The sequence below is a fragment of the Pagrus major genome, chromosome 23 (genome assembly GCF_040436345.1).
Source record: "Pagrus major chromosome 23, Pma_NU_1.0".
In the NCBI taxonomy this organism is placed as follows: Eukaryota; Metazoa; Chordata; class Actinopteri; order Spariformes; family Sparidae; genus Pagrus; species Pagrus major.
The window spans coordinates 13,109,657-13,123,863 of record NC_133237.1 but is presented as its reverse complement, the minus strand read 5'-3'; the positions used below and the strand labels follow the sequence as shown (position 1 = coordinate 13,123,863).

The window sequence follows — 14,207 nt, the reverse complement described above, 5'->3', positions numbered from 1 at the left end:
CTTACACGATCAGGTGCTGTTAAATGTCTGATGTCTCCTGTTTTATCCGCCAGTGTGATTTTGTGAATCGTGACTGGTGGATTTCAAGTGCGAGGAAACTAATGAATGAACGGAGCAAAATAAACGACGTGTGCCTACGTCATCCACTTCACCGCGGAGGGATATGTTCAGTGAGAAGCGTAGTTCCGGGATCTGGAACTACTTCTCGGGGATGGGAAGGGAAATCCTTGAGAGGGGTGTAGGGATACAGCGGAGCTACACGTCGCGAACAGGTGCACAAACGCAGGGAAACCACAAATACGAGGCGAAAGATGGCATAGCATATGGTGTCTTCTCTTTCCCACCGACAGAAGACGCGTCCGTCACGAAACCTCCACCTTGTGCTTTGGCTAGAATAATGTCACGGTAAGTTAGGCTAGCGTCAACCGTTGTATGCAACTGTTAGCTTAAAGCGAAAGGTAGCATGTGTAGCTAACAGCTGACAACTCGGAGTGAGTGCGTTACGTTGCTCTATGAAACGCACTTTTATCAGTTCGTAGGCTTAGCATATTATCGCACTGCATGTTTTGTGTGGCTACATTTGTAAATGAATGTAAATGTAGTGAAGCAAATGTGTTGCCATAGAGATACAAGCTAAGAACTGCTCATTTTCTGATCTTTTGACGGGACCTGACGTCAGCTGGGGGTTTGACGTCACGTTATTTTAGCTAATACAGCGTCGTCACACAGTAAATTAATTCTTGCATGCAAGTAAGCAGAATGCTTTCAGTACACGTAAGTGTTTAATCACGCTGAGCTCTAATGAAAAATCGTACATAACGTTAGCATTTTCTTTATTATCTTGGTCAGCGGAGTGGTTTAACGGTGACACCTCCACAGCAGATGAATGCTGCAGTCTACACAAAACATTGTGTAACACCTCGAAACCTGCTGCTATGCTGTGTCCTCTCTAACCACAAATACCAAATCTAGGTGATTCACTTGTTGCCATATGTAATCTGATGTCTAATGGCGTGAACTAGAATGACAAAGAGCTGTATTAGTTGTTATAAAGCAAATTTCCCCTGCAGAAATGGTGTTTCTACTTCCAAACTCATTGGAAGACGGTGCATTTGGAGGGGTTTTCCCAAAATCTTGAGGAAGTGAATTCCTGTTCAGCACCGGGTGGGTGTGTAACTGAGACTTTGTGAATGGAAAGATGTGACACGTGTGTGTGTGTGTGTGTGTGTGTGTGTGTGTGTGTGTGTGTGTGTGTGTGTGTGTGTGAAAGAGAGAGAGAAGGAAATACAAATTCTTCCAAAGAGCAGAAAAAAACTGTCCATCATTATTCAGCCAAAGCTTACTTGGCGTGGCAAGAGGCTGTAATTGTCTGACTTACAGGGCTGTGTAGGTGGGCGTATTCACAGGGGGGGAACATGAGTCACCATTGTAATGGTTGCTGTGAGGAACAACTGGAGGAGGTGTTTGGAAAGGGGAGGGGGGTGACCGTAGGGCAGGCCGATTAAAAACCCAACAATCAAGGTAAAAATGACAACTTCCTCCTCTGTTGCAAGATAATGGGATTTGCTGTGCACCCACACACACACTTGGCCTGTCAGTGCAGCAGGATGTTACTCTTTGTTTTACGTGCAGCAGGGTGTTGACCAGTGTGTGTGCAAACACAGGTGAGCACAGCCACACCTCGGTAATGGAAAGGATCGTCTTGTGTTCAGAGTACAATTGACAAGATTCATAATATAGACCCAGCCAAGGCCTCAGCTGAGAACCAGGAATGATTTGGATTCATCCTGTGGAGTACAAGACTACGACAGGATTACAATACCAGAGCATGTGCTTTCATGCAATTGGCAGCAGTGACTGTAATTAGTGGAGTTAGCTTCTTCAATAGGTCTTAAAAATAGATGGGTCTTTATTGTATGTTTTAAAGTTTTAAATGTCACACAAACATCAGTCCTGCATCCAAAATCAGCCATTATTACACATTTATTGTGAAGGCTACCCCTTGAAATTGGAGTGCCTAATCTGTATTAAGGTTGGACGAAATAGGCTGGTTTGCAGTTTACAGTCAATTTGTGAGACTGAATTGAAAATGAACTATATCACAATACATATTAATATTATTATCTAAAATTATAGTATTACATCAAATGATGTGTTATTTTACATATTTATCAATTTACAAATGTTTTGCCAATCAAGCGTATGTTTTTTTTTTAAAAAAAGGTAAGCAAAGGATGTACTTTTACAGTTGATAAATCCAATAAGAACATAAGAAAACATTCATAATGTCTTTCTTTTACCGAATCTGCAACTATAACCAATATGATATATCTGTGATAGCCCAGTGTCTTCAGATAATAATTAGTTGGCCTCTCTTCCTGACATAATATAAAGTTGTCGATGGTGATGCTATTTACTCGAGGGTAACTTCAACCACAGTAACTGCTGAACACAACAACCAACCATCGGATTTAAACAACATAGTTGTAAACAGTTTTCAGAACCTTATTAATCCATAAGGGAAATTTCACTGTCACAGTAGGAGTTTGATTTGCTGTAATTCTTTGCAGTAATGATGAAGTCTTACTTTGATTCTGAAAATAAGGATGAAAAGTGGGGAACTCTGCTCTTTGATCAATTGTTGCCCATCACAACTACGCAGAGCCCATGATGTCTTCAATTCACTTATTTTTGACCAACCAACAGTCAAAATATTTATTTTACTTTTTTCAATATCCTCACATTTGCCAAGCTGCACCAAGCAAATGTCAGCATAAGCATTTTTATCTAAAAAAATACTTAAGCCATTAATTAAAACAAAATAGTTACTGATAAGATTTTTGCTGAATGATTAATTGGTTAATGAGCCAATCTTTTGAGATAGAATTTTTGCTTCGTCCTGAAGCAAAATTTTGCAATTAGATTGTCGATACGTGCAACAGTTTGCAGGAGGGGTTCAGCCGTGTTGGTTTTGTTGGCAGGCGATTAAGCTGCCAGTGTTCTTGTAAAGGAGCAGCTCCAAAATCTCAGTGCTCCCCTGAGCTACGCAAACAGCTAGCCTGAAAGTAGTTGGCCATCCTCCAAACCTCAAATTGATTTCTCATCTCTCTTAAGTCGTAAATCCCCCTTCAGATGCCTGCTGCTGGAATGAATAATTTTGGCATGCTGGTGAGCCTGTTTTGTAGGTTCCAGTTGTTGTGCTGTTGTGTCTGCTTGTGTATGTTTATGCGCGACTTATCAGTGCTTTTGCTACAAAAAAGTGATGTATGATTAATATGAAGACCAACCCCCTCAATTAATGAAGAGACTTTGGCTCTTATTCAAATAATTGGTGGTGACAATCCCATGAGCAGGGATTGATGATTATTTTGTTTGCTCACAGTGTTTTTGGACAGCAGCATATTTGTTGTCGGTATTTTGGACGTGTTCTTTGGCTCCGATTTCCAGCTTTGATGTGTGTTCATTTGGAGCACATGTTGTTTATAATGCTATAGCTTTATGAAATTACATGGTTTTGAAGTGTATAATAGCCCATTGGCCATTTGGCTGAGCTGATCAAAAAGTTCAGGCACGCTTATGTTTCCAAGTTCAGTTTTATTTGTATGTTTTAAAACTCTGTAGATGCCATACCTCAAACTTGAAATAGCCCTTTTTTGTGGCATAACAAGACCCATAATTGCCAGGGTCCTGGTGACTGACTGCCACCATGAGAGGAGATGACGGTGATTGGCTAAGTGCTTTAAAATGGTTGTATCTCCTACTTACTTAATTATTCTTCAAACTTCATTAGTGTTCTAATAAATTGCATAGTTTCTTAAACGATTCATTGTAATGTAAAGCAGTGACACTTTTTAGTTGGGTTTGACTTAGAATCAAACTAGTCTTCAAAGGAGATGTAAAACATACTAACAATAGAAGTAGCTATAAAACACAGAACAAGAACCCTCTAAATAAAAATAACTGCTTGTGTCTATATTATTATAGGTCAGTGTTTACCACTAAGGATTGCCTGATTGGCCAGGGCAAATAAACCTAGTTATTAGCCTGACTGGGTAAATAATAAAAAATTAATATGCATTAAGCGCATTGTTTTTTCCGGAGCTGATGATGAAAGTAGTCAACGAGCGAGCAATCTTAATAAAGATTTAACATGGCAATGTTCTGTAATTTTTGTTGTTCTTTGATCATTGCTAATAAATAAAGCTATTTGTATAGGGGCAAGTAGATTTGTGACCCACTTGCTTGACTGGGCAAGTGATGAAAAACAATGTTGAAACCTATAGGTTTAGTGAACAGTGAATGTTTTATCAGGGCCTCTTTGTTTCAGAGCCATATTAAATAAGATGAAATCCTCACAATGAAAAGCTGTTCCCTAAATGAAAAAGTAAAGTAGATTTTGAGCATCTAGTTAAAAGAGTGTTCTCTCAGAATGTTTGTTCATTTTGCCCCAGGATCTGTACAGTCTCAAAATAGAACAGCACACAAAGTTAAGTGAAGTAATTTGCCTCTGGGAAGTAGAGCAGTCATACGGCCACGAGATGCTCCTTTGTCTCTCACTCACTGTAATTGTGTAGAAACTGTGACGCTCTTCCCTCAGTAATGCTTGATGAAGGAACATTGCTTCGTTACAGGATTGTTGGACTCACTGTAAAGGTACTTGCATTATTTTTTGTAAAGCTGTAATGGTGTTTGTAGCAGAGAGGCAGGTTTAGAGAAGATGGACTGTAAAAGTAGATGAAACTTAATTGCAGTTATAAAGAACCTTTATCTTCAGAGAGGTGCTAAAAGATGTGTTGCATTCACTCACTAACTCATGAAGCACTGACATCTGTAGCAATTGTTTTTCTCCAGGAGATTTCCTCTTGCTGTTTGGACAATCCTGGAATTTCTCATCCTTTGTTTGTCCTTTTTGCAGAGCGTGTACTAGCTGCTGACCTCCTTTCTCCAGAGTGACTGCGGTGTTTGCATATAGTAGCAATTCACTCTACTTCCGACAAAATGTCAGGTAAAGATTTATGAATTTGGTTTTCAACTTAAGTGTGAAAAGCTGTCGATTTGAAGAGGGTCTTTGTAAATTTGTTTTTCCTTATCAGCAAGATATATTCATGTTCACAAATACACACTGACCTTGGATTGCTGATACAACACATTGTTAATGTTTGATTATTGTATTAGATTTCACCAAAGGAATGGCTGCCTTACTTCATAACTTTGTTAATATTTAAATATCTCATTTGTTATTCTCAAACTTCCTTTATAGTGTTTCCTATTTTCTGTCTAATTACCGGTTTTGTAATATATTAATCTTTATTGTTTTTTAGGTAGCTACACACCTGCCCCTGGTGGGCCATTCTCTGCTCTCACCCCAAGCATGTGGCCCCAGGACATTTTGGCCAAGTACCATCAAGTGAGAGGATATGACTTCATATGTTATATATGTGCAAACATTCATAAGTATTTCTTTGGTTCGATGTCAATAAAAGGAGAATGAATAGAGTGATTTTGAGATGAGGAACAAACTGCTCATATAAACAACAAAGCAGCAGGAAAAAAGATAACAAGCTATGATGCAGGACAAACAAATTGCCACAGGAGATTTTGTCCTCATGTGACACTGACATCTGATCTGTTAACTGAAGTTAAGAGATCTGCTACTAATGAAATGCATTTAATTTGTTTTTCTCTGCAGAAAGAGCCCTCAGAGCAGCCTGAAGTCCAGTATGATGAGTTTGGCTTCAAAGTGGACACTGAAGGTAATGTTTTCACTCACGAGGACACACACGAACATTTCTTTTTTTTCTGCTTGGAGTACAGTGTATGTCCATTAATGGAGTTCTATGTTTGTCTTTGTTATTTAAGCACTTTTCTCTTAACCATACACTTTTCCCCTCACTCACCTAGAGCTGCAAAGATTAGTCGTCACCAACTATCATGATAATCGATTAATCGTTAAAGTAATTTAAATGCTGTTTTCAGATAAGATAATATAAGGTTTCCTGTGTTTCTCTGTTTTACATCGTCTTAAAGTGAATATCTTTTCTGTTTTGGACTGACAAAAGGAGACATTGAAAGACATCACCTTGGACTGGCTACAGTCCTATCATTTTCCAATATTCTAGCCTACTCCACTCAAGAAGTTGCATGGTGTTGGCATTTTGATACAAAGAACTCAAACACTATTCAATCGTGATACATTACTCTCTCCTCATTCAGACGGTGGGAAGTCCAGGTCCTGGCTGGGCACTGATGGCTCCCCCCAGCGTGAAGACCCACAGCAGCGACTGCGCTGGCAAGCCCACCTGGAGTTCACTCATAACCACACAGTGGGTGACCTGACCTGGGAGCTGATTGATCCCGTCCTTCCACGCTCAGAGCGACTACGTTCCCTGGTGCTAGGTGGCATACCTCACAGCATGAGGCCACAGGTAAATAGACTTTGTTCAGCCTGGGTGTACTATTTGTGTCACTGATTTGAAGTAAAACACATTGGACTAAAATATTGCCTGAGATGGCCTGTCAATTTTTGATGCAAATGAAAATATAAGTGAGAAGCTCAAAGATGAACTTAATGACACTAACTAGAGTTGCTGTGAGCATTTACACTTATCTAGTTAGTTATCTCTAAAGTGACAAGACCAGTTCAGCACAATATTTTTTGTCTCTGTTAGCTTTGGATGCGTCTGTCTGGAGCACTGCAGAAGAAGAGGACCACTGAGATCTCTTACAGAGAAATCATTAAGAACAGTTCCAATGACGACACCACCACAGCTAAACAGGTAAAATCCTGAGCTATTGTACATGCAAACAGACACAATCACATTGCAGTTATCCTTTCAAACATGGTACTTTTTCCTTATTATGACACAAGTAGACAGATGAGGTAGGGAATGGATTCAGTTTATGCTGTAAACAGGGTTTCTGTGGGTCCTGAAAAAGTCTAAGTCTTAAATATGAATTTGACAAGTGTTTAGAAAAAGCAAGACTGAAGTTACTTGGTTAAGTTACCATAATAATCTATTTTTGGTATTTAACGTTGCTTTCATCCAATATGGGTAAGTGAAGTTCAGTAAGATCTGGCTCAACAGCGTATCGTGCTTGGTTGAGTCCTGTTGAGAATAATGAATTTGAAGCTCGCTGCAAATCAAGATTTTTGGGTTAAAAGGCAATACAGTCGCATGGGAAGTCAGAAAACATCAAGCCACTTTAAAAAGCCACCAGCAAACAGCTGCCACCACCCATTATTGTTCTGTATTCACATCACGAGCGTTACCAATTGCTGGCCTCAGCACGACCCACGCTGCACTTTTGCCAGTATGGATGTGAAATGGGTCTTAAATTGCGTTCCTAATGATCCTAAAAGGTCTTTAAAAATGAACTTGAAACTTGCAGAAACCCTGTATAAATTTAGACAATTAATTTAAATAAAAATAGATAACAAGGGGCTCAATTAAACAAAGATAAATGTGAGGACTTACTCTTTTATCCAAGACCTCTTGCTGCTCTGTTAATCATGATGTGATTGTTCCTCATTAACCTCCCTCCCTCCCTCCCTCAGATAGAGAAGGACCTGTTGCGGACGATGCCAACCAATGCGTGTTTCAGTAGTATGACCAGTGTTGGAGTGCCGAGGCTGCGACGGGTACTGAGGGGCCTGGCCTGGCTCTACCCAGACATTGGGTACTGTCAGGGGACTGGCATGGTGAGAACACATACATCCAGAACAGAAACATACAGACCCATCATTGACATAACACACGTATAAATAGACACCCACACATCTCGCTATAATCTTCTCACCTTTCCATCTTCACTACTCCTTTTTTCATTGTCTCTTCCCCACACCTATGTCCTGATCCCCTCCCAGGTGGTTTCCTGTCTGCTGCTCTTTCTTGAAGAGGAGGACGTGCTATGGATGATGTGCGCCCTGATCGAAGACCTTCTTCCTCCCTCCTACTTCTCCTCAACTCTACTGGGCGTCCAAACAGACCAGAGGGTTCTCCGCCAGCTCATTGTTCAGTACCTGCCAGCCCTCGACCGCCTCCTGCAGGAGCATGACATAGGTAAGCAGAGAGGCATCGCTGGATTACCCTCTGACTTTATAGATTTCTGCTGTGCATCAATAAATTATATGAGAATTATTAGATGAATCTGACATATTTTTGCTGGTGAACATTCTCTGAATCATCGGTATACAGTATAGATTATGTAACCCCCCTCCTTTTTATCCAGAGTTGTCGCTGATCACCCTGCATTGGTTCCTGACATCATTTGCCAGTGTGGTGGACATCCGTCTGCTGCTTAGGATCTGGGACCTGCTGTTTTACCAGGGCTCATTGGTACTCTTCCAGGTCACACTGGGCATGCTCAAGATCAAGGTATTTGTACAGCACCACCTATTTCGAGTCTTGCCTCGTCTCCCTGATGAAGTTTAGATTGTACTTTATAGAATCATTTTATTTTTTTGTTCGATACATGATGATGATGATGATGATGATGATGATGATGATGATGATGATGAAGAAGAACTATTGAACAGCTTCTCCTACTATTGATCCTTTTGTAACTTACTCCCTGACCCCAGGAGGAGGAACTTGTGTCATCAGAGAACTCCGCGTCCATTTTTAATACTTTGTCAGACTTGCCAAGTCAGCTCAGAGATGGTCCTGCAGTCCTCGGGGAGGCTATGAGGCTAGCAGGGACACTATCCCAGGAAACACTGGAAGCCCACCGACACAAGCACCTGGCCTACATCCTCAATGAACAGACACAGCTCAACAACGGCAACAATACAACACTCAACACCAATCTCAACAAGGTCAGTTGTTTTAGTCTTTGTGTACAGACATATCAGTTGTGTGTCCATTATTCCCATGTTCTAATTCACGTAATATAAAAAACACAATTTCTCCTGTGTTTTATATGTTCAGGTGGTGAGGAGACAGTCCCTGCGCAGGAAGTCCACTCTGAGTTCCCTGCTGTTTGGGGAGGATGAGGCAGAGGCCTTGAAATCCAAGAACATTAAGCAGACAGAGCTGGTGGCAGCCCTGCGAGAGGCCATCGCCCGCACCGCAGAGCACTTCCACTGTCTGGACCCACGTCACTCCAGCACGGTGAGTTCACACACTGCTGCAAAGGAACAGTGTGGTTTATATCCTGTAGAGGACTTAGAATCAATTAAAATCACAAGAGCATTAGGAGAGGCATCCCTCCATTTGTTGGCATGTCAGACTAAATTATTTAATCCTGTATTGATATTGACCAGACTTTTCCTTCTTGTCTCTCTAGGACTTGACTCCTGACTACTCGATGGAGAGCCACCAGCGAGATCATGAAAACTTTCTTGTGGTGTCACGCAACAGGCGGAGACGGGCAAAGGCTTTGCTGGACTTTGAGCGACACGATGACGACGAACTGGGCTTCAGGAAGAATGACATCATCACTGTGAGTCATAACAAACAAGACACTGCTTCCTTTCCTGTTGCCTCAGAACATGGGCACACACTACACACACCTTGCCTCTGATTCGTATCCCATTGTTTTTTTTTTAATCTTTCTTTTTCAGATCATCTCACAGAAGGATGAACACTGTTGGGTTGGAGAGCTCAATGGCCTCAGAGGTCTGTACTTTTCTCTTCTCCTGGGTCAACGCCCACTGTTGCCATCTGGATAAGTCATTTTTCCTTAATCTGTCTCACAGTTCATTTGACATGTATTATTATCTGTGGATCTTTGTAACAGGTTGGTTTCCGGCTAAGTTCGTGGAGATCCTAGATGAAAGAAGCAAAGAGGTACTGAAGCAGTTAATAATCAGCTTAATAAGGCTTAATAAGTGTTTCCATGCTGACTTTTCATCAGTTTTTTATCTTTGTTTTCTTTCCTGTATACTGATAATTAATTCATAATCATCGTCCTCAACAGTGATGTTTTTGTGTCTGTCCCCAGTACTCATTAGCAGGTGATGACTCTGTGACGGAGGCAGTAACAGACCTGGCGAGAGGCACGCTGTGTCCAGCCCTAAAGGCTATATTTCAGCATGGTCTCAAGAAACCATCTATACTGGGAGGACCTTGTCACCCTTGGTTATTCATAGAAGAGGTAAGAGAGCTTTTTCAAAATTCCTAATTGTACCATATTGCACACAGCTGTTTTATTAAGTTTACTGCAGGACTCGATCGTGTTTTGTCTTCTGGTTTTCTCTCAGGCTGCCAGCAGAGAGGTAGAGAGGGACTTCAACTCTGTCTACTCCAGACTGGTGCTGTGTAAAACCTACAGGTAAAACAGTCATTGTGTTTTCATTTGTTTTGTCAAACTTTCTGATTATACTAGTATTTAACATAAAAACATCAAATAAGGATATTACAATAAATCAATAAATTCAAGTAACATATAAGTGTTGTGAGGACTAGATTGCCTCAAACTTCTTCACACGTGATCCTTGATGCTCTTGCCTTCCTTTTGCAATATCTTCCAAAATACAAACAAGAAGGTGTTACGTGGCTTGGAAAGTAACACAACTGGTTATTAAACAAAACATGGGATGGGAGGCAAATGAGATGTTTACTGTCAGTAAGAACCAAATGTTTGCAGTATCATAGTATGTGTGTTGGCAGTGGAATGAAAAAAATCCACTTTCAATTTGTACGCCAGAATCGTAAGGTAACAACTCGCTCTCTTCTGGTGTTTACCAGGTTAGATGAAGATGGCAAAGTACTAACACCAGAGGAGCTCCTATACAGAGTAAGTAAGCATTTAGTCAATATGTAGAAAAAAATAAATGACAAACTGTAAGCTTTTTTGAGCAGCAAAATAAAAATACTTTGAATTGTTTGAGTGATATGTTTCCAACAATAAGTATGGTTCTTGAAAGAAGTGTCCGCCATGTCTGTAAATTCAGCCTGTAGTGATGAATGAATGAATGTTACTAGGAAATACATGAGCGCCCTCTGTCTGCTCTCCCCAGGCGGTGCAGTCAGTCAACATGAGCCACGATTGTGCACACGCTCAGATGGACATCAAGTTTAGGTCTCTCGTCTGTGTTGGCCTCAAGTGAGTTTTCAAGACTAAAACACACACTCATAATTGAAATCATCAGTCACTTTGTACATGGTCTCTTAACATGCGTCTACCCTATCAGTGAGCAGGTGCTGCACCTATGGTTGGAGGTGTTGTGCTCCAGCATGGCTGCTGTAGAAAAATGGTATCACCCATGGTCCTTCCTTCGCAGTCCAGGATGGGTTCAGATCAAGTGTGAGCTCAGGTAAGAAATACTTTATTAGTTGGTGGTGATAGTTAAATTGGACAAGCTGCTTACAAACTCAGCACTGAATTCATGAAGTTTAGTGTTCTGTGTCTTACCCATCAACTTTTACCACACATGCAATAATCAAGTCATTTTTATGATCAATTAAAAATATAATTTAAGGGTTTTCCAATAAAACCAATAATGACTGATCAACTGTTGTCGTCTCGTCAGGGTCCTGTCAAAGTTTGCCTTCAGCCTCTCCCAAGATTGTGAGCTACCTGACAAGAAAGAGGTGAGCCAAGGGGTTTACCACAGCATCCACATATAGAGCAGTAGTAAGCAAGTCTTACTATTCAAAGACAACATATTAGTATTCAGGGGAGAAAAACTTTGTGACTTTATGCTGTTTCAGAAATCCACTATTCTGAAAGCAGACGCTATGGATATGCTGGTTCAGCATCACCTCTTTAGTTGGGACCTCTAGGTAACATGTCACATAAGAGACTGTAGATGCTCTAGTATAGTCATTAGATAGGTAACTAATCTGTTGATTTTAAAGGGTATTTCCATTATTTTTGAAACAATGCCGTATTTTTACATGTTTTGAAGTCAAAATGATTAATTAGTTCAAATTGGTTTTGGAATTGTTCAAGCCGTGAGACAGGCTGCAATGAAGCCAATGCACCCAAAGAATTATCACCTAAAGTGACAAGATCAGAACTGTCATGTTAAAACACCAAAGTCACACAATTACACAAACAAACTGGCCAAAAGTGGTCTATCTCTGTAAGGATCTTTTCCATAATGTTGTCAGACCCAGAATAACAATCCGAGCCCTCAGGGGACTACCTTGCAGCCATTGTAGCCTGTTTTGCGGTTGCTGGCCGAGGCAATTGACTGAACCAGTTCTGAAATGTTTTGTTGCCGTTTAATCATTTAGACCCCAAAATGTGTGTTTTGTTTTTTTTTAAAAGGCCAGAATTACCCTTTAAAACGTTTACCTTATCACACAAATCATCTCACTTTGTATTTGTGTTCTTCACCCAATCTTCTGAAAGTGAGGTAAAACTTTAAATAGGATTGAGCTTGTCACAGCATCACCTTCTGCTGCTTCAAGTTGCTTGATGCTCCTTTAGTTCTTTTCACTGCCTTCCAGCTGTTAATCACCATTTATCAGCTCTTCAGTAGATGCACCACTGTCAGTTTGTGTGTTCAAACTGTAAATCACCTCTGACCAGACTTCAGTCAGTGATGATGATGAGCAAGATTTCTGCATCAGCTGTCAAAAAAGAAAGAAATGCATTCTTTAAAATAGCTGATTGGCTCATGGTCAGAAGTCTTATATAAAGGACTTGCCCTCTCTGGTGTGGTGATGATGTTGTCGTAAGGTAAAAGTTTTGCATTTCCTTTTTTCCCCCAGGAGAAAGAACAGAGACCACTGAAAGAGGGAGTTCAGGATATGTTGGTGAAACATCACCTCTTCAGCTGGGACATCGACGGCTAAACACACATGGCAAAAAACTGACTGAATCCTATGCCGTCCTGCGTATCTGTGTATATTTGATGTGTCTCCACCTGTTTCTTACAGACTGTCATGTCATGAATTAGACAGTTGTCTGCTACAGTAAGTGACTACTATACAGAATTCATCTGTCACTTCAACTTTCAGCGTTGGACAATGGTGACACCCAAATAATTACCAAGAGACTCTCATGTCGACATTAAAGTCGACCAGTTAGTATGAGCTGAAGGATGTGTGCATTACAGTGCATACTTTATTTAAGACCCAGTGTAGGAGGTTGCACTACATAATGAGAACCATATGTTCAAGTGAAACACTCCTGTAGTGCAGATTAGTCTTTACCTATGGGACGTGAGCACTCAGTGTGCCCCAACAGTGAGTATTTATTTAGTACTCACTGTTCTGGCAATTAAGCTTTTCATAGCTGACTGAGTGCAGGAGTGACTTGTACAGTCCATTCACTTGTATTTGTTGTGTGTATGTATAATACAGCAGCACTTCATCACAACGTGGTCCTAAATTCCACTTTACCCAAAACCTAACATTCCTTAATATGGAGCTGTAAAGTTACAAATTATTTTTGGGAGGAATGAAACTTACCTCAATATCATGAATTCCACTAAATATTTCATTAAATACTAATGTTGCACATGCCGGTAAAGCCTTTTCTTATTGTAATACAAGACTATGGGTATGTGTGCTACCCAAATAGTGGTAGTGAACAGTCTGCACTTGTATGACATGATGTAAATGGAGCAGATACATACTTTTTTGTGTTACAATCTACAGTAAATAAATGTTACATATAATTTGTAATGTTTTTTTGTATATAAAGTCATCAGTCATCATAGGGACTTGACATAGTGATATCCAAACTGACCTTCAGTTCTGCCTGAAAGCTGCACAGAAAATAGTTTATTTATTGTAACTGTCTTAAAAATGACTTGCAGGCTGATATGTTGACAAAGCTGAATTATTTTGCGTATTTTGTGGTGCACAGGAACATTTTTTACAACTTAAGTTTATGTTGACTTGTTACATTTTTAGCAGGGTAGCTTTGGGGATACTTTGCTTACAGAAAAATATTTTGTTGTTTTGGTTGTTATTCCTGCCAAGCTAATTAGATCCAGTGTTGACTGAAATCACATGACAAATTCAAGTTTGAGTTGTTTTGGACTGACATTATTAACTGTAACTTTGTAATGCAGGAAACACAGTCAACTTACTTATCATTTAAGTTGCTTATCTTACATGATCGTAGCTATTGTAGCCTGTGTAAATCGCATTCTATTGAAAGTTTTACAATCGGAATACACTGTATACTCTGTCTGGTGTCTACTCAATGACAAATAAAGCCAATAGTTGCCAGTTTCCACCTTCAATTTGTGGAACTGATATAACTTAGATTATACAACAACACTCTTTGACTTAAATTAGTTACAC

General features: G+C 40.2%; 1 protein-coding gene across 1 annotated transcript; it reads left to right on the top strand.

The window, feature by feature from the left end:
• Positions 1-202: 202 nt before the first annotated feature.
• Positions 203-14,141, top strand: sgsm3 (small G protein signaling modulator 3). The gene is made up of 21 exons (XM_073493918.1): positions 203-405; positions 4,916-5,005; positions 5,322-5,407; positions 5,690-5,753; positions 6,214-6,425; positions 6,669-6,776; positions 7,556-7,699; positions 7,865-8,060; positions 8,230-8,375; positions 8,582-8,815; positions 8,928-9,110; positions 9,286-9,441; positions 9,563-9,617; positions 9,739-9,788; positions 9,943-10,095; positions 10,202-10,272; positions 10,689-10,737; positions 10,961-11,046; positions 11,135-11,257; positions 11,474-11,534; positions 12,663-14,141. Exons 2-21 carry the CDS (start codon positions 4,999-5,001, stop codon positions 12,744-12,746), a joined length of 2,268 nt encoding a protein of 755 aa, XP_073350019.1. The 5' UTR covers positions 203-405; positions 4,916-4,998; the 3' UTR covers positions 12,747-14,141.
• The last annotated feature ends 66 nt before the right edge of the window (positions 14,142-14,207 follow it).